Below are 20,783 nucleotides of genomic sequence, written 5' to 3' on the forward strand. Positions count from 1 at the left end.
AGGTGGTTGCTGCTGCTGCTGAGGTGGCGGCTGCTGCTGAGGTGGTTGCTGCTGCTGCTGAGGTGGCGGCTGCTGCTGAGGTGGCTGCTGCTGCTGAGGTGGCGTCTGCTGAGTTGGCTGCTGCTGCTGAGGTGGCTGATGCTGCTCTTCTTGTTCAGTGCTCGTCCTTGCAGGAGGACTGGTGGCGGCAGTGATGGCCCAGGTTTGCAGAGTGGTGGTGGCAGGGCTACTACATGTTGTTGTAGCGGCAGGGCTGTTCCATGTTTGCCTAGTGGTGGCTGAGCTCCACGCATGCATGGGATTGGCGGTGGTGCTCCAGACAGGAGCAGCGCTTGCCATGGTGGTGTCGGTGAAGTGACCAGCTGCACTCAGACTTGTGGTGGTGTAACGGTGGGTGTCCAGCCTTTGAAGAGAGGTGTCCGTGCAGTGGTATGCAGCACAAGTCGGTAGTGAGGTGAAGCGAGTCAATGGTGGCACAGGTGGAAAGGACACCACTGACTGCTGACCGTACCGATTATGCTGCATAGCCTGCAAGAAAGCATTGTTGCAGGCCTGCAGCACATTCAGCTGTTGATCAGGACTAAGGTGTTCCGCCATGCCCTTTTCAATCTTACTAAAAAAATGGTGTGCTGGTCTGTTGAGGTCGGCCTCCAGACGGTCAAGGCGCTGTTCTACAGAATTGAAGCGGTGTTCAAAGTGGTTAAAACCACGTTCCATCAGTGCAAAACCGCTTTCAACTCTGTCGGACAGTGACTTGAGGCTGGAATTAAATGTCTCGCTCAAATGCATAAACTCGGGCAAGACATTCCTGTCCAAGGCCCTCTGCCGCTGGCGGGTAGTGCCCGCATAACCAGTGGCAGAGACCTGGGACAGGGGAACACCTGATGGCCCAGCTTCCTGGTCACCAGCTGTGTGTGTGTGGGACCTGCAAGGTGCTTCCTGGCTGTCGGATGGCTGGGACGGGTCAGAGGACGTCCGACGAAGGACCGCTCCAGGGCCAGGTTGCAGGGTGCTGCTCCAGGTGCTGTGGAAGAAAGGAAAATCATTACTACCATGCCTTTACAAGAAGCATCAGCTGTGGATTAGAAAAACACAGATTAATAAAAATAAAAACCCAAAATGTATAATACTTACGATCTTGTGGCAAGGACCGGTCTTAGGAACTGCAACGCGTGATAGTGACGGTATCTAGTTCTGGTCCTTGACGCAGATCCACTGCGAACCTGGCCCTCAGCACGAACATCACTGTTGAAGCGGTCCTTGATCGAACGCCAACGTGTTCGGACTTTGTCCACTGTTGATAAAAAAAAACAGTGCCGTCAAGTACAACAGTCACTGCTTCACAATTTAGCAATACAATACTCAAAGCAGTCACTGTACACCCCGATGACACTGTTGGGTTTCCTGCTAGAATACACCTAGCACGAAACCCAACAGTGCCGTCAAGGACAACAGTCACTGCGGCACAATGTAGCAATACAATACTCAAAGCAGTCACTGTAGACCACGATGACACTGTTGGGTTTCCTGCTAGAATACGCCTAGCACGAAACCCAACAGTGCCGTCAAGGACAACAGTCACTGCGGCACAATGTAGCAATACAATACTCAAAGCAGTCACTGTAGACCACGATGACACTGTTGGGTTTCCTGCTAGAATACGCCTAGCACGAAACCCAACAGTGCCGTCAAGGACAACAGTCACTGCGGCACAATGTAGCAATACAATACTCAAAGCAGTCACTGTAGACCACGATGACACTGTTGGGTTTCCTGCTAGAATACGCCTAGCACGAAACCCAACAGTGCCGTCAAGGACAACAGTCACTGCGGCACAATGTAGCAATACAATACTCAAAGCAGTCACTGTAGACCACGATGACACTGTTGGGTTTCCTGCTAGAATACGCCTAGCACGAAACCCAACAGTGCCGTCAAGGACAACAGTCACTGCGGCACAATGTAGCAATACAATACTCAAAGCAGTCACTGTAGACCACGATGACACTGTTGGGTTTCCTGCTAGAATACGCCTAGCACGAAACCCAACAGTGCCGTCAAGGACAACAGTCACTGCGGCACAATACAGAGCAGGGAAATACTCACTAAACGCCTTTTTGGCGGATGCTGTGGCGCTGTCCCAGCCATCCATCAACGCTGCGGCCACCTCATTCCATAGCCGCCGTGTCACCACATTGTCCTTGTACAGCCGGTCACGGCTGTCCCACAACGGCGAACGCTCCTGGACCAGGCTGATGAGCTGCTCATTATCCAGGTAGACGTCTTCATCCCGTTGTGGAACCTAGACAAAACACATTCATTAGAATAATCAAATTTAAATTGACTAAAAAGTTACAAAAAAAGAAAAAAAAAAAGAGTAAAAATAGAAGATAAAAAAAAAAAAAAAACATTACAAATCATTTGATACTTACATTACGTATCACCACCGGGACTTGGCTTCGCTGCTCCTGCTGTTCGCCCTCACTATTCCCGTCCGCAGATGATGATGACGATGTCTGAAAGTTGAAAAAAACGTAAGAGATTTGGAGAAGCAGCAGATATACTTACCAGATGCACGAAAATAATCACCTCACGGTCTGCTTGCGCCAATTCCTGCCGCGATGGGGAATACTCCGATTCTGAAGACATACTGCATGTAAAAATAATAAAAATCATTAGTACATACATAATTTAAAAGGACAGGCATATAATGTAATATACTCACATTCTTCGCTGATATAATGTGTTCTTGGTTGAATGTCTGCTCTTCAATCTGTCTAGTGTAGTAGTGGCAGAGTTTTGGCAGGCACCTCCTTTATATAGCCTTTTTTTTTTGGACTTTAGAAGATTCTAACTAGGATAAAAAGTGGACACCACCCAAAAAACGCTGCGCTAAAAAAGCGCATACCTGCGCATGCCAGTGCGCACGTATGCGCATCCATAGGCTATAATGGCCATTTTTAGCGCAAAACGTGCGCATACGTGCGCATGCGATTTTTTTCAAGGGCCAAAAAATGCAACATGCAGCGTCTGGAAAATACCATCGCACACCCCAAAAAAACGCAGCGCATGAAAATCGCATACATGCGCTTACAAGTGCGCAGGTATGCGCACCCATGTTAAATATAGGGGAAAAATCGCATGCGCACGTATGCGTTTTTTTCCAGCGCTAAAAAACGCAAATGTGAAACCAGCCTCACAGACGCGATTATAAGCGGAGAACTATTGTGTCATCGGTAGAGAACGGCTACAAATGGTAATTGTAACTGTGCGCTGTGACTAATTGGTCTCATAATGTCGTGTTCTCAGGAGGGTGCGTTCAGTCTGCCGCACTCAAGACGGAGGCGAGTAATATCCAAGTGTAAATATCCAGAATGTTCAGAGCCAGTCCTGGGTGTAGACTAATCCACGTTGGGACATTCTCCTTGTGCCCTTCATTGCCTGCACCAACACCAAGATGTAGACCAAAGACCAGCGAGAAAACTAAATAGTGATGGAAACTGAAGCACACACAATGGCTGAGGTTTTCTTTTTCCCTGAAGGTCACTTTTCATCTTTGCTGTGTAGACTGGAACAGATGAGCGGAGCCACCACACTATCATTAGTGGGGCATGGAGGTAATGATGGCTCTACTGTTCTGCTGAAGGTCTAGATTTGTCCCCCGTGAAGTAACAGTATACATGCAGATAAGGCTTTGTGTGCAGACCCCAATAACTTATGTCGTGGGGGGGCTGTTGGGCATTATTACCTGGAGACTGTATGGCATTTCTTGGTAAATGTCAGCTCTTCTGCACTGTCTATTAAAGACCATAAAGGATGGAATTATGTGACACCAATATGGTGGCACCAAGGAAGGAAATAAAGTGAGATACAACATTTAAAAAAAAAATTAAAAGCTTATTTTATTGTAAAAAAAAAATCCCCAAACTATCTCTCTAAACAAGTAATCCATCCTGAACATTTATGGTGAATCTAAAGGTTATGCCATAAATGTCACCAGTAGTGATACATGCGACCGCGGGGACCCGAACGTGTCACTCGAACACCCGCGCTACATAGTGCATACGTAAGCAAGTAACGAGCACCTGCGCTCATCACAAGTCACCAGGAATGAAGAGGTGAATGATTAAAGCTGCACAAGAGCAACCACCTCTCCGGGGTCCTGTATTCTAGATAGTTCTAGGTCCTAGAGATGGACCTTCATCCACCAGACATTTATGACACATCCTGACCTTATGTCCAAGATGGGAATGATTGAACCTTTTGAAACTCAATTTCTCCAGCTTTGGCAAAATTTTTCAGAAAAAATTACATTTGAGGTGAATAAATTTGTTGAGAATCACAAATGCTCCTATTGTCTTGAAAAGACATGTGGAATACCCTGGAGGTCGCCTAGGACTGTATCCAACCCCTTTCAAGTTCTTTAATGCAAAAGACAGCCTCTGTTATGTCAAATATAACCTCCAGGTACAGTGTGTATGTATAGTAGCTGGGCAGAGTGTGTATGTAAAGCAGGGCTGAGCGTGTGTGAATATGGCAAAGCTCGGTGTGTTTATAGCAGAGTACAGTAGGGATATATATATATATATATATATATATATATATCTCCAGAGCTGTATGTGTATATACAGTTGAAACCAGAAGTTTCCATCCACTATATATAAAGACACATCTGCAGGTTTTTCTCAATATCTGACATGAAACCAGAATAAACCTTTCCCGCTTTAGGTCAGTTAGGATTACCATCATTATTAATATTTGCCAAATGCCAGAATAATGAGCGAGAGAATGTTTTAAGGCATTTTTATTACTTACTGAAAAGTCAAAAGTTTGCATACACTAAGATTACTATGCCTTTACAATTCTGGACTGCCTTTAGAAAGAGGTCATGTGTTCGTAAGATTCTGTAATGTGATTCGTAAGTTTTTTTGGCAACATCTTAATTAGAGACACAACTAAAGATATCAGCCAAGATATCGGGAAGAGAATTGTGTACTTCCCCAAGTCTGGCTCATCGTTGAGTACAACTTCAAGATACGTGAAGGCGCCTCGTTCATCTGTACAAACAATTATGCGCAAGTACAAACAAAATGGGAATGTCCAGCCATCATACCGCTCAGGAAGGAGACGGGTTCTGTGTCCCAGAGATGAACGTCCTTTGGTCTGACATGTGCTTATCAACCCAAGGACAAAAGCAAAAGACCTTCTGAAGATGATGGTGGAAGCTGGTAAGATTGTGTCAATATTCACAGTGAAACGAGCATTGTATCAACATGGGCCGAAAGGCCACTCTGCCAGGAAGAAGCCATTACTCCAAAAGAAATTTAAAAAAGCCAGATCAATGTTTGCAAATGCACACATGAACAGAGACCTTAATTTCTGGAGACCTGTCCTGTGGTCTGATGAAATTAAAATTGTACTTTTTGGGCATAATGATCATCGTTATGTTTGGAGGAAAAAGGGAGAAGCTTGGAAGCCTAAGAACACCATCCCAACTGTAAAACATGGTGGAGGCAGCATCATGTTGTGGGGTTGTTTTGCTGATGGAGGGACTGGTGCACTTCACAAAATAGATGAGCATCATGAGAAAAGAAGATTATGTGTCAATACTGAAGCAACATCTCAAGACATCAGCCAGAAAGCTAAAGCTTGGGCGTAAATGGGTCTTCCAAATGGAAAATGACCTAAAGCATGCTGCCAAAATGGCAACAAAGATGCTTCAGGATAACAGTCATTGTTTTGAAGTGGCCATCACAAAGCCCTGATCTCAATCTTATGGAAACTTTATGGGCAAAGCTGAAAAGGCCGGTGCGAGCAAGGTGACCTACAAACCGGGATCAGTTACACCAGTGTTATCAGCAGGAATGGGCCCAAATTCTAACCAACTATTGTGAGAAGCTTGTGGAAGGAGATCCCAAACATTTCACCCAATCATTCAGTATAAGGGCAATGGTACCAAATACTAATGGAAAGGATGGAAACTTTTGACTTTGCAGTAAGTAATAAAAATGCCTTAAACATTCTCTCTCATTATTCTGGCATTTGGCAATTATTAATAACTAGATGGTGGCCCGATTCTAACGCATCGGGTATTCTACAATATGTAAGTAGTTTATTTATGAAGTTTTAATAATGCAATAATGCACCTCCCAATCCTGATATGCATGGTCCTCTCACCCCCCCATGCTGATATGCATGTTACCTCTCACCCCCCCCCAATCCTGGTAAGCATGGCCCCCTCACCCTCCAATCCTGGAATGCATGTCCTCTCACCCCCCTTTCCTGGTATGCATGGTCCTGTCACCCCCCTGTCCTGGTAAGCATGGTCCCCTCACCCCTCCTTCCCTGATATGCATGGTCCCGTCACCCCCCTTTCCTGGTATGCATGGTCCCCTCACCCCCCCTTTCCTGGTAAGGATGGTCCCCTCACCCCCCTTTCCTGGTATGCATGGTCCCCTCACCCCTCCTTTCCTGGTATGCATGGTCCCGTCACCCCCCTTTCCTGGTATGCATGGTCCCCTCACCCCCCCTTTCCTGGTATGCATTGCCCCGTCACCCCCCTTTCCTGGTATGCATGGTCCCCTCTCCCCTCCTTTCCTGGTATGCATGGTCCCCTCACCCCCCCTTTCCTGGTATGCATTGCCCCGTCACCCCCCTTTCCTGGTATGCATGGTCCCCTCTCCCCCCCTTTCCTGGTATGCATGGTCCCCTCACCCCCCTTTCCTGGTATGCATGGTCCCATCACCCCCCTTTCCTGGTATGCATGGTCCCCTCACCCCCCCTTTCCTGGTATGCATTGCCCCGTCACCCCCCTGTCCTGGTATGCATGGTCCCCTCACCCCTCCTTTCCTGGTATGCATGGTCCTGTCACCCCCCTTTCCTGGTATGCATGGTCCCCTCACCCCCCCTTTCCTGGTATGCATTGCCCCGTCACCCCCCTTTCCTGGTATGCATGGTCCCCCCCCCCTTTCCTGGTATGCATGGTCTCTGTTAAAATAAAAAATAGTTAAATACTCCCCTTCCGACGGCCCGCGATCTCCACTCCACGTGCCCGGCCTTGCGGTCCCAGTAATGATTTGCGCGAAACACCGCTGATGATGTCGCGCTTCCGCGAGGCCGGGCACGTGGAAAGGAGATTGGACGCAGTCAGAAGGTGAGTATAACCTTTTGTTTATTTTAATTCTATTTTTACAGATTAAGCGCTGCGCCCGACAGCACCTGGCGCTGATTGGTCGCGGCCGCCACCAATCAGCGTCAGGCGCAGCTTACCATTACAAACAGCTGCGCCTGTCGTTGATTGGTGGCGGCCGTGACCAATCAGCGCCGCGGGTTTTCGGTTACAAACAGACCCGATAAGACGATTATATAGATGATGGTAATCCTAACTGTCCTAAAACGGGAAAAGTTTATTCCTGATTTCATGTCAGATATTGAGAAAAACCTGCACATGTCTTTATATATAGTGGATGGAAACTTCCGGTTTCAACTGTATGTATGTGTGTATCTACGTAGCAGAGTTGTGTGGATTCAGGTAGCAGACTTCTGTGAATGTGTGTGGGAGAGAACACCTTACTGTGTCTGGGAATGTACTGTGGGGGCATTATACTATATTAAGGGAACTGTGGGGGCTATGAAAGGGGTAATACTCTGTGAGTGAACACTATTGGGCTTCATTGGGAGCAAATTTCTGTATAGGCTAATACACAGAACTGGGCAAGGTTTGAGTACTGGCTTAGTGTAAAAATAAAATAAAGTATGCATTCCTCTTTCTAATTTCTCATAATTGTGAGGTATGTATAGGGCTATGGGTAAATGGATGGTAACATTCTTTACTTCTGTGCTGTCACTTTCACACTATTTGTACAGTATATTCTTAGATTTATGGCCTTTTCTCTCTATTTCTAATGCTTAGCTGTGATGTCCTCTCGCTAAACCGATTTACCCAAAATGCGGCTCTGCATTCCCTGCCTTGGCTTTTATATAGGCTATGGTGATTTGTTATACTGTACGATCTGCTATACAGTTGTGCTCAAAAGTTTACATACTCCAGCAGAGTTTTTGCTTTCCTGGCCTTTTTTTCAGAGCATATGAATGATAACACCAAAACTTTTTCTCCTCTCATGGTTAGTGGTTGGGTGAAGCCATTTATTGTCAAACTACTGTGTTTTTCTCTTTTTAAATCATAATGACAATCCAAAGCATCCAAATGACCCTGATCAAAAGTTCACATACCCTGGTGCTTTTCACCTGATAACATGCACAGAAGTTGACACAAATGGGTTTGACTGGCTGCTAAAGGTAACATCCTCATCTGTGACCTGTTTGCTTGTAATCACTGTGTGTGCATAAAAGCTGAGTGAGTTTCTGGGATCCAGACAGACTCTTGCATCTTTCATCCAGCCACTAACGTTTCTGGATTGTGAGTCATGGGGAAAGCAAAAGAATTGTCAACAGATCTACGGGAAAAGGTAGTTGAACTGTATAGACTGGGAAAGGGATACAAATGGAAAATCAGGAGCTCTGTAAAAACAAAACCACGGTCAGGTAGACCAACAAAAATGTCATTCACAACTGCCAGGAAAATTGTTCAGGATGCAAAAAAAAGCACACAAATAACATCAGCTGAAATACTGGACTCTCTGAAAACTAGCGGTGTGACTGTTTCAAGATGCACAATAAGGAGGCACTTGAAGAAAAATGGACGGCATGGTCGAGTCACCAGAAGAAAGCCATTTCTGCACAAATACCACAAAGCATCTCGCTTACAATATGAAAACCGGCACAAAGACAAGCGTCAAAACTTCTGGAACAAGGTAATTTGGAGTGATGAGACCAAAATTGAACTTTTTGGCCACAACCATAAATATTACATTTGGAGAGAGGTCAACAAAATCTATGATGAAAGGAACACCATTCCTACTGTAAAGGTACTGTCACACTTAGCGACGTACCAGTGATCCCGACCAGTGATCTGACGCGGTCAGGATCGCTGGTGCATCGCTAAGTGGTCGCTAGTGAGCTGCCACACAGGCAGATCTCACTAGCGACATCGTTGGGGACGGGGGTCGCTACTTACCTGTCACACCAGGCGATCCTGCGTCCTCCCGCCCGGCTCCACGCGTCGCTCGTCGTCACAGCAGGAAGCGCCGCAGGAAGCTGACGACGAGAAACAGTCCAGCCTGTTCTCGCGCGATCAGCGATAACCAGCGGGGGAGCGGGTTGTAGGTAAGTATCAGACACAGCGATATCACTTAGTGTGACAGGCCCTTTAAAGGGAAGGTGACATCCCAAAATATTTTTTTCAGCATTTGAAAAAGTGTAAAGAATTAATGTTTACATTTTCTTAAAAAATATTATCATTTGTTTTTAATTTTGTAAAATATGAAAAATAATTTTAAAAAGTTTGGCATTTCCACTTGTTAACACTAGGGGGAGCAGCTACTGAAGTTTGGCACAAAAACCTAGTGTACAACTAGCTCACATTACTGCCCTGCAGTAATTATGGGCGGAGTCTGCTGACATGGGTGTGGTGTCTCCTCTCCTCCCCTTCTGGGTGTTTGCTAAGGGAAAAGAGAGGATGACATCTAGGAACACAGTGAGCAGCCATTTTGATGGGGTCTGCAAAGTTACTGTCTTTGCATGCAAAGTCTGGATCAGAACAGGCCATCAATCAGAAGAAATGTTTCCTGGATTTCTGTGGGGCAGACAAGCAGACGGTCCATCCTTGTGTATAAAACACAGCGCTCTATGTACAATCCCTGGCACCGAACAGGGTGCCCCCCATAGACCAGCACACTGCTCTCCTGAAATACTCTGTGCTGCTGTCACCCTGCTCCCTCCACCATACATCAGGCCCCTGTCGCCTCGTTTTCACACATCGCCAGGACAGGATCTGAGGAGAGGAATGGTGTCTTCGGTCACCGAGGATGGCAGGCAGCAAGGATTCTGGGAGCAAGGTGACAGCAGCACAGAGTATTTCAGGAGAGCAGTGTGCTGGTCTATGGGGGCCACAGAGGGAGATATAAGGTGGAGGAGCAGGGTGACAGCAGCACAGAGTATTTCAGGAGAGCAGTGTGTCACACGGGATAGGATTAGATACACGGCTCAGCAGTCAGTATCACATAGGATAGGATTAGACACACGGCTCAGCAGTCAGTATCACACAGGATAGGATTAGCTACACGGCTCAGCAGTCAGTATCACACGGGATAGGATTAGCTACACGGCTCAGCAGTCAGTATCACACGGAATAGGATTAGATACACGGCTCAGCAGTCAGTATCACACAGGATAGGATTAGGTACACTGCTCAGCAGTCAGTATCACACAGGATAGGATTAGATACACGGCTCAGCAGTATCACACAGGAGAAGATTAGATGTCCAGCAGATTGCCAAGTGTTTTGAAACAGCAGGGAGCAGCTCCTCCTATGTTTTGCAAGAGCAGGGGCTGCAGCTGGTCGGGTGTTTTGGAAAGAGCAGCTCGGTCTCCAGGAGCTCGTCCTGTATCCTCTCCTGCAGCTGGTATGTGCAGAGTGAACATCCAAGCCCTGTTATGGTGGAACAGTACAGCCTCAGTGATAACAGGGCTTGCAATAGAGTGTTAATGGAGCTAACAGGAAAGCACTGGGCTCTAATAAGATGGCGCCTGGCCACACCTACAGCTGTGAATTGAGCTGCCCACAGAGGCGTGCCCAGTTCACTCCTGATGCTGCTGCAATGATAGAGATAGGGTCGGCAGCCGACTATTGTCTCTTATGCCCAGGGACTGCCGTAAATGAGCATGTAAAGTGTCGTTCAGCAGCCAGAGCGGTAAGATGGCAGCCCCCAGTGGCTGCATTACTACAGAAAAAAAAAATCCATACACACCACTGAGTCAAGCTTAGGGGACAATATCTTTTTATACTATTTTCTTTTTTACATTAAATTATGAAAAAACATGGCACCTTCCCTTTAAGCACGGAGGTTGATCACAGATATTTTGGGTATGTGTGAGCTACAAAGGCACAGGAAACTAGGTCAAAGTTGAAGGAAAGATGAATGTAGCACGTTATCACGTTATAATACTGGAGGCAAATTTGCTGATAAGCTGCGCATGGGATGCACTTGGACGTTCCAACATGACAATGACCCAAAACGCAAGGACAAGTCGACCTGTCATTGGCTACAGCAGAACGAAGTGAAGGTTCTGGAGTGGCCATCTCAGTCTCCTGACCTCAATGTCATTGAGCCACTCTGGGGAGATCTCAAGCGCGCAGTTCACACTAGACAGCCGAGGAATTTACAGGAACTGGAGGCTTTCTGCCAAGAAGAGTGGGCAACTTTACCATCTGAGAAAATAAAGAACCTCATCCAAAACTACCACAAAAGACTTCAAGCTGTCATTGATGTTAGAGGGGGCAATACACAGTATTAAGAAATGGGGTATGTGAACTTTAGATCGGGGTCATTTGGGTTGTCATTATGATTTAAAAAGAGAAAACACAGTAATTTGACAATAAATGGCTTCACCCAACCACTGACCATGAGTGGAGAAAAAGATTTGGTGTTATCATTCATATTCTCTGAAAAAAGGCCAAGAAAGCAAAAATTCTGCCGGGGCATGTAAACTTTTGAGCACAACTGTACTATATGATATAATAGCTCCAAGTCATTATTGGGAACACCCCCATGTTGTGAGTGAGGTCATGTAAGCCTTCTGCGGTTGGTGCAATCTTTTGCGCTGTTTAGAATAAGGATGTACAGTGTTGGCGATTGCATGAATGAAAAGTTATGAAAGTTCACTGGTTCAAAATTCTGCACAAATTTTATTTTCATTTAAGCAATTCTCACATCTGTTGTGAATGCCCCTTTAAATGCTGAGACCTAAAATGGGGGAAAATAAATACTAAATGTTTTTCTCAATGCTACAGTATTACATAAATGTTCATAACCTGTATCCAGTATGCTATACGGGGGGAGATACAATTTAGCTACTTATAAATATTGACGGCACGTAGCGGGAGGTCGACCAACATTAATGTATTGGTTGGTATCTGTATAATAGGTGTCAGAGGTGCGGAAGAAAATGTTCAGCTCCCGGACATCCACAGGAACGGCTGTCACCATCAACTGCAGCATAATAATGATCTCCGCTGACCGCTCTTACATAATAGGAAAAAGTGTGAAAAATAAACAAGCAGCGCTCTATAGACATCATCATATCTGCTGAAAGATGGCTTCATAAAACCCAGAAAATGTACCTAATCTACGAGCAGCAGACAATGCTCAGTCTCCTGCCTCAATACAAAGCTCCACTGACTACTGAAATGCGACCTACAAAATAGTGTCCTTGGCAAGTGTGCATCAGGAGCCGAGCACTTATACTACATATCTGTACCGTAATAATATCCTCACAGCAATGACTCAACGTCTACTGACAGAAAAATGCACCACACAATTATAGTAGTTATATTCTTGTACATAGGGGCAGTATTATAGTAGTTATATTCTTGTACATAGGGGCAGTATTATAGTAGTTATATTCTTGTACATAGGAGCAGTATTATAGTAGTTATATTCTTGTACATAGGAGCAGTATTATAGTAGTTATAATCTTCTACATAGGGGCAGTATTATAGTAGTTATATTCTTGTACATAGGGGCAGTATTATAGTAGTTATATTCTTGTACATAGGGGCAGTATTATAGTAGTTATATTCTTGTACATAGGAGCAGTATTATAGTAGTTATATTCTTGTACATAGGAGCAGTATTATAGTAGTTATAATCTTCTACATAGGGGCAGTATTATAGTAGTTATATTCTTGTACATAGTGGGCAGTATTATAGTAGTTATATTCTTGTACATAGGAGCAGTATTATAGTAATTATATTCTTGTACATAGGAGCAGTATTATAGTAATTATATTCTTGTACATAGGAGCAGTATTATAGTAGTTATATTCTTGTACATAGGAGCAGTATTATAGTAGTTATATTCTTGTACATAGGAGCAGTATTATAGTAATTATATTCTTGTACATAGGAGCAGTATTATAGTAATTATATTCTTGTACATAGGGGCAGTATTATAGTAGTTATATTCTTGTACATAGGAGCAGTATTATAGTAGTTATATTCTTGTACATAGGAGCAGTATTATAGTAATTATATTCTTGTACATAGGAGCAGTATTATAGTAGTTATATTCTTGTACATAGGAGCAGTATTATAGTAGTTCTAATCTTCTACATAGGGGCAGTATTATAGTAGTTATATTCTTGTACATAGGAGCAGTATTATAGTAGTTATATTCTTGTACATAGGGGCAGTATTATAGTAGTTATATTCTTGTACATAGGAGCAGTATTATAGTAGTTATATTCTTGTACATAGGGGCAGTATTATAGCAGTTATATTCTTGTACATAGGAGCAGTATTATAGTAGTTATATTCTTGTACATAGGAGCAGTATTATAGTAGTTATATTCTTGTACATAGGTAACAGTATTATAGTAGTTATATTCTTGTACATAGGGGGCAGTATTATAGTAGTTATATTCTTGTATATAGGGGCAGTATTATAGTAGTTATATTCTTGTCCATAGGAGAGAATAGACGTGTGTTTGTGAGCTCCCAGCAGGGCGGAGGCATGGCTTCTGACCCAGGTGGAGGGGAGGAAAGCTGGGCTGATGATCCAGGGAAAGCCCCGAGCCTGGAGTGTGGCCTGCCGCATGGACCTCATGGTAATGGAATGCTGGAAATGGTGGCTGGTGAGTCTTGTAAACCTGCTTGTTATGTTGCTGGATTGAATTGTAAAGTTACAAGGCAAAGTATTTTTAAGCTGGAAATGCAAATCAGCAAATTACAAGATGAAATTAAGAATGAGACTGATCCAAAGATAAAACTGATGAAATGTGAGAGCTTGGATGTTTGCAGACGAGAGCTGGACATTCGGAAGGGAAACCTGGACAAAGATGTAAACTCTGTGCCCAGAAAGGAAACTTGGGCTATGGAGGAAAAAAGGGGAGCCAGAGCCCAGAAGGAGAATAGAAAACACTCCATTGGTAAAATGGACATTAAATATAAAACTGTGCACGGTGTGGAGCAAGGACGTCTGGTAAGAAATGCAGCACTTACATCAGCTGCACAATGTGAGGGGTCTGGGGCATCAGACAATTCTGGGAGCGCTGCAGAGGAAAGTGTCAGCAAATGAGGGGCTGCAGTACCCTCTGTGTGCAGCAATTAAGGGAGCTCAGCTCCTGTGAGTGATAAAGTAAGTGCCCCTTGTGCTGACACTGTGTGTGAGACACCGCTCAGTGGTGCTGGTGAATGCTTGTCTGTAACAGATACAACCCTCTATGTCAGTGAATGGAGACAAAGTTGTACATCAGTCAGTGGTAATGGAGTCTATGTCATGCATGTCAGTGAATGGAGACCACAGTGCAGTAATAATGGACTCTGAACCCTTCATGTCAGTGAATGGAGACCACATTGTGCAACAATCAGTAATGAATCTGGGTGTTTTTGCAGCACAAACTGGTGTCAGTGATCATGGGGCAGTGGAGAGCTCCAGCACTGATCCTCCTGCGGCTGGGGAGAGCTCCAGCACTGATCCACCTGCAGCTGGGGAGAGCTCCAGCACTGATCCACCTGCGGCTGGGGAGAGCTCCAGCACTGATCCACCTGCGGCTGGGGAGAGCTCCAGCACTGATCCACCTGCGGCTGGGGAGAGCTCCAGCACTGATCCACCTGCGGCTGGGGAGAGCTCCAGCACTGATCCAACTGCAGTTGGGGAGAGCTCCAGCACTGATCCACCTGCAGCTGGGGAGAGCTCCAGCACTGATCCTCCTGCGGCTGGGGAGAGCTCCAGCACTGATCCTCCTGCAGCTGGGGAGAGCTCCAGCACTGATCCACCTGCAGCTGGGGAGAGCTCCAGCACTGATCCACCTGCGGCTGGGGAGAGCTCCAGCACTGATCCACCTGCGGCTGGGGAGAGCTCCAGCACTGATCCTCCTGCAGCTGGGGAGAGCTCCAGCACTGATCCACCTGCGGCTGGGGAGAGCTCCAGCACTGATCCACCTGCGGCTGGGGAGAGCTCCAGCACTGATCCACCTGCGGCTGGGGAGAGCTCCAGCACTGATCCACCTGCGGCTGGGGAGAGCTCCAGCACTGATCCACCTGCGGCTGGGGAGAGCTCCAGCACTGATCCACCTGCGGCTGGGGAGAGCTCCAGCACTGATCCAACTGCAGTTGGGGAGAGCTCCAGCACTGATCCACCTGCAGCTGGGGAGAGCTCCAGCACTGATCCTCCTGCGGCTGGGGAGAGCTCCAGCACTGATCCACCTGCAGTTGGGGAGAGCTCCAGCACTGATCCACCTGCGGCTGGGGAGAGCTCCAGCACTGATCCTCCTGCGGCTGGGGAGAGCTCCGGCACTGATCCACCTGCGGCTGGGGAGAGCTCCGGCACTGATCCACCTGCGGCTGGGGAGAGCTCCGGCACTGATCCACCTGCGGCTGGGGAGAGCTCCGGCACTGCTCCACCTGCGGCTGGGGAGAGCTCCGGCACTGCTCCACCTGCGGCTGGGGAGAGCTCCGGCACTGCTCCACCTGCGGCTGGGGAGCGCTCCGGCACTGCTCCACCTGCGGCTGGGGAGCGCTCCGGCACTGATCCACCTGCGGCTGGGGAGAGCTCCGGCACTGATCCACCTGCGGCTGGGGAGAGCTCCGGCACTGATCCACCTGCGGCTGGGGAGAGCTCCGGCACTGATCCACCTGCGGCTGGGGAGAGCTCCGGCACTGATCCTCCTGCTGACCAACATCAGTTCAGGAGACTGTTCTCCAATGTCACAAGACTAGTGAACCCTCCACCTCAGAGGAGGAATGCAGTCAGGATAAAGTACACGGGACCAGAGGAGAACATCCCATCCAGAATTTATATTGGAAAAGTTCTTCTGAAAGACTTTGAGGTTTAAGGCATCTGAGGTCTACGCTCTGATCCATGTCCCATCCAGCAGGATCTATGACATCAGCTTTAAGCTTCAGTGTGATCTGGATATGTTCTGGAACATCTATAATGACACTAGAGGTGATGAGATCTGGGATCATCTCCATTGTATCCAGCTGTCTAAGCCGCAGGAAATAACGGCCACTGTCCTGTTCCAGACTGAGGTGGTGGCTCTGGCGGATCTGCAGCACTGGTTGAGCTGGCAGTGCATGGTGAGAAGTCATCCCCAGAAGATCTATGATGAGGAGCAAATATGGAACGGAGGATATTCTGTGAAAATCCAGCTTCTACAAGAGAATGGTGTAACCAGACATCTGCCGCACTCCTACCTGGGCTCAGAGAGGGGGATATGCTACTGTAGTAATGGCCCGGATTGGGGGGTGGTCCACTGCTTACCGCGCACAGACGACACAGAGACGAGACGGAGGCAGATTTTTGGGTACAACAGGTCCGAGTTTATTGGCCGTCCTCCTGACGACCGTAGCCATACACCGCAGCACCTTTTACAGCTCTCCGTATTCTGGCCCGGGTACCTGCACCTTCCTTCTGTCGTAGTGACGTTCCTCACGGCTCTTTCACTGGGGCTGCCCTAGGCCTATCTACCACCAGCGCTTCACCAGTCTGAGGTTGTCGTCAATTTGGTACCCCCGGGGCCTTGTCTGTTCTGCGGTTCTTCGTGTCGGGGCCACCCCCCTGACTTCTTTTCTCCTCAGTCCCCTGGTCGAGCTCTCCACTACTGTTCATTCTCGTTCACTGTCTCTTCTCCTCCTGAGCTCCTACCAGGACTGGAACCCTCTCCTGTCCTATTTATCTCCCTCCTCGGGAAATCCCCTCCTGGGTTCCTGTCTCCCCGCCCCCATGACTAAGCGGTTTCTAAAGCCATAAGCTGCTGTCAAGTTCTGAACTATGCTCCCCTTGCCATCTTGTGGTCGAATTTGTATATAGGGGCAGTATTATAGTAGTTATACTCTTGTATATAGGGGCAGTATTATAGTAGTTATATTCTTGTACATAGCAGCAGTGTTATAGTAATATTCTTGTACATAGGGGCAGTATTATAGTAGTTATATTGTACAAAGGAGCAGTATTATAGTAGTTATACTCTTGTACATAGGGGCAGTATTATAGTAGTTATAGTCTTGTACATAGGGGCAGTATTATAGTAGTTATATTCTTGTACATAGGAGCGGTATTATAGCAGTTATATTCTTGTACATAGCAGCAGTGTTATAGTAGTTATATTCTTGTACATAGGGGCAGTATTATAGTAGTTATATTGTACAAAGGAGCAGTATTATACTAGTTATATTCTTGTACATAGGGGCAGTATTATAGTAGTTATATTCTTGTATATAGGAGCAGTATTATAGTAGTTATATTCTTGTACATAGGGGAAGTATTATAGTAGTTATATTCTTGTATATATGAGCAGTATTATAGTAGTTATATTCTTGTACATAGGGGCAGTATTATAGTAGTTATATTCTTATATATAGGAGAAGTATTATAGCAGTTATATTCTTGTACATAGGGGCAGTATTATAGTAGTTATATTCTTGTACATAGCAGCAGTGTTATTGTAGTTATATTCTTGTACATAGGAGCAGTATTATAGTAGTTATATTCTTGTACATAGGGGCAGTATTATAGTAGTTATATTCTTGTACATAGGGGCAGTATTATAGTAGTTATATTCTTGTACATAGGGGCAGTATTATAGTAGTTATATTCTTGTATATAGGAGCAGTATTATAGTAGTTATATTCTTATATATAGGAGAAGTATTATAGCAGTTATATTCTTGTACATAGGGGCAGTATTATAGTAGTTATATTGTATATAGGAGCAGTATTATAGTAGTTATATTCTTGTATATAGGAGCAGTAATATAGTAGTTATATTCTTGTATATAGGAGCAGTATTATAGCGGTTATATTCTTGTACATAGGGGCAGTATTATAGTAGTTATATTCTTGTACATAGGGGCAGTATTATAGTGGTTATATTCTTGTACATAGGAGCAGTATTATAGTAGTTATATTCTTGTACATAGGGGCAGTATTATAGTAGTTATATTCTTGTACATAGGGGCAGCATTATAGTAGTTATATTCTTGTACATAGGGGCAGTATTATAGTAGTTATATTCTTGTACACAGGGGCAGTATTATAGTGGTTATAGTCTTATACATAGGGGCAGTATTATAGTAGTTATATTCTTGTACATAGGGGCAGTATTATAGCAGTTATATTCTTGTACATAGGGGCAGTATTATAGTAGTTATATTCTTGTACACAGGGGCAGTATTATAGTGGTTATAGTCTTATACATAGGGGCAGTATTATAGTAGTTATATTCTTGTACATAGGAGCAGTATTATAGCAGTTATATTCTTGTACATAGGGGCAGTATTATAGTAGTTATATTCTTGTACACAGGGGCAGTATTATAGTGGTTATAGTCTTATACATAGGGGCAGTATTATAGTAGTTTTATTCTTGTACATAGCAGTATTATTGTTTGTGAGGTTTGTATTGCACCCTTCTCTAATGATGTGATACATATGATGGTCAGACTCGCCGTTCAGCGGCTCAGTTTTCTTGGTATTTCCTAATGATTTGTAATGATGGTGAGATGGCGGCTTTTATTGCTCGCAAGCTGGCGATGACATCATCACTAAGTGTCTTCTGTTCTTGCTCGTGCAGCTCTTATGAATTCAGCTCATATTTTGTCTGTGTGTTTTGTCTCGTGGTCGGGTTCGCGGTACAGCTTGTTAGTCAGTATTTTTAGTATCTAGAGTTTTGCTATGGCAACAGAAAAAAAATTAAAGATTCCTTTAGAAACCGTAGCATTTCACTGCTTTTGTTTTCTTGTCATTGAATTGATGAAATATTCACCTTCTTCCGCCCTCGTTATTTGTTCATGTCCTGAAAAAAGTCATAAAATACAGTGAAGAAATAATTGCACTTCAAGAAAAAAAGAAATGATTTCTTCATGATTTCTGGATGTTTCTCAATGTGTGAAATATCTCGAAATATTGATTTATTCGCTGTGATGAGGAAGAGTGAAACGCGCTGATAGTTACTAGGGGTCAGTGTAAAAGGGGCAACTCCATATTAATGTCTATGGATGTAGATGAGGATACAGAAGCCCCCGGAGGTGGATGTGGGGGGCACATACTTTCTGTGTGTATTTTGTGTCTCATAAGGCCAATTATGGTAATAATAGGCAGAGCTGTTATTGCCCCCCCAATGGCCTTCTGCTGTATTACCTAGAGTGGGGGAAATAAGTATTTGATCCCTTGCTGATTTTGTAAGTTTGCCCACTGACAAAGACATGGACTATCTATAATTTTAAGGGGAGGTTAATTTTAACATTGAGAGATAGAATATCAAAAATAAAATCCAGAAAATCACATTGTATAAATTATATAAATGTATTTGCATTTTGCAGTGAGAAATAAGTGTTTGATCCCTCTGGCAAAACAAGACTTAATACTTGGTGGTAAAACCCTTGTTGGCAAGCACAGCACATGTCAGGAGGAATTTTGGTCCACTCCTCTTTGCAGATCTTCTCTACATCATTAAGATTTTGAGACTGTCACTTGGCAACTCGGAGCTTCAACTCCCTCCATAAGTTTTCTATGGGATTAAGGTCTTGAGACTGGCTAGGCCACTCCATGACCTTAATGTGCTTCTGTTTGAGCCCCTCCTTTGTTGCCTTGGCTGTATGTTTTGGGCCATTGTCTTCCTGGAAGACCCAGCCACGACACATTTTTAATGTCCTGGCAGAGGGAAGGAAGTTGTCACTCTGGAATTTTTCGGTACATGACTCCATCCATTGTCCCATTGATGCGGTGAAGTCCTGTGCCCTTAACAGATAAACACCCCTAAAACATAATGTTTCACCCTCCATGCCTGACAGTGGGGATGGTGTTCTTTGGGTCATAGGCAGCATCTCTCTTCCTCCAGACTCCGTGAGTTGAGTTAATGCTGAAGACTTCAATTTTTGTCTCTTCTGACCACAGCACCTTCTCCCAATCACACAGAATCATCCAGGTGTTCATTGGCAAACTTCTGACGGGCCTGCACATGTGCCTTCTTGAGCGGTGGGACCTTGTGGACACTGCAGGATTGTAAACCTGTAATGTGTTACCAATGCTTTTCTTGGTGACTGTGGTCCCAGCTGCCTTGAGATTATTAACAAGTTCCCCCCGTGTAGTTTTAGGCTGATTTCTCACCTTCCTCATGATCAAGTACACCCCACGAGGTGAGATTTTGTATGGTGCCCCAGATCAATGTTGATTGACAGTCATTTTGCATTTCTTCCATTTTCTTACTATTGCATCAGTTGTCTCCTTCTCACCCAGCGTCTTACTTATAGTTTTGTCGCGCATTCCAGCTTTGTGCACGTCTATAATCCTGTCCCTGACATCCTTATAAAGCTCTTTGGTCTTGCCCATGTTGTAGAGGTTAGAGTCTGACTGATTCTTTGGGTCTGTGGGCAGGAGTCTTTTATAAAGGTGACTATGTAAGACAGCTCTCTGTAATGCAGGTAACGAGTTGATTAGGAGCGTCTAACTGGTCTGTAGGAGTCAGAACTCTTAATGGTTGTTAGGGGATCAAATACTTATTTCTCACTGCAAAATGCAAAAAAAGTATATAATTTATACAATGTGATTTTCTGGATTTTATTTTAGATATTCTATCAGTTAACCTACCTTTAAGGTTATAGACTGTTCATGTCTTTGTCAGTGGGCAAATTTACAAAATCAGCAAGGGATCAAATACTTATTT

The 20,783-nt window shown here is 45.0% G+C and overlaps 1 protein-coding gene across 2 annotated transcripts in view; it reads left to right on the forward strand.

Annotated features, from left to right (window-relative positions):
* SORCS3 (sortilin related VPS10 domain containing receptor 3) overlaps positions 1-20,783 on the forward strand; it is an 812,800-nt gene that overhangs the window by 28,349 nt on the left and 763,668 nt on the right. The window contains exon 1 of one of the 2 annotated variants that reach the window (XM_073553076.1): positions 13,379-13,753. The exons of the other annotated variant lie outside the window; for it this stretch is intronic. Within the exon in view, the coding sequence (XP_073409177.1) occupies positions 13,673-13,753 (81 nt within the window). The 5' untranslated portion in view covers positions 13,379-13,672. Of the gene's footprint in view, positions 1-13,378; positions 13,754-20,783 lie in introns of those variants that run through there. 2 annotated transcript variants of the gene reach the window in all.

This window comes from Dendrobates tinctorius, unplaced genomic scaffold, assembly GCF_039654945.1.
Source record: "Dendrobates tinctorius isolate UK_male_01 unplaced genomic scaffold, ASM3965494v1 ptg000196l, whole genome shotgun sequence".
In the NCBI taxonomy this organism is placed as follows: Eukaryota; Metazoa; Chordata; class Amphibia; order Anura; family Dendrobatidae; genus Dendrobates; species Dendrobates tinctorius.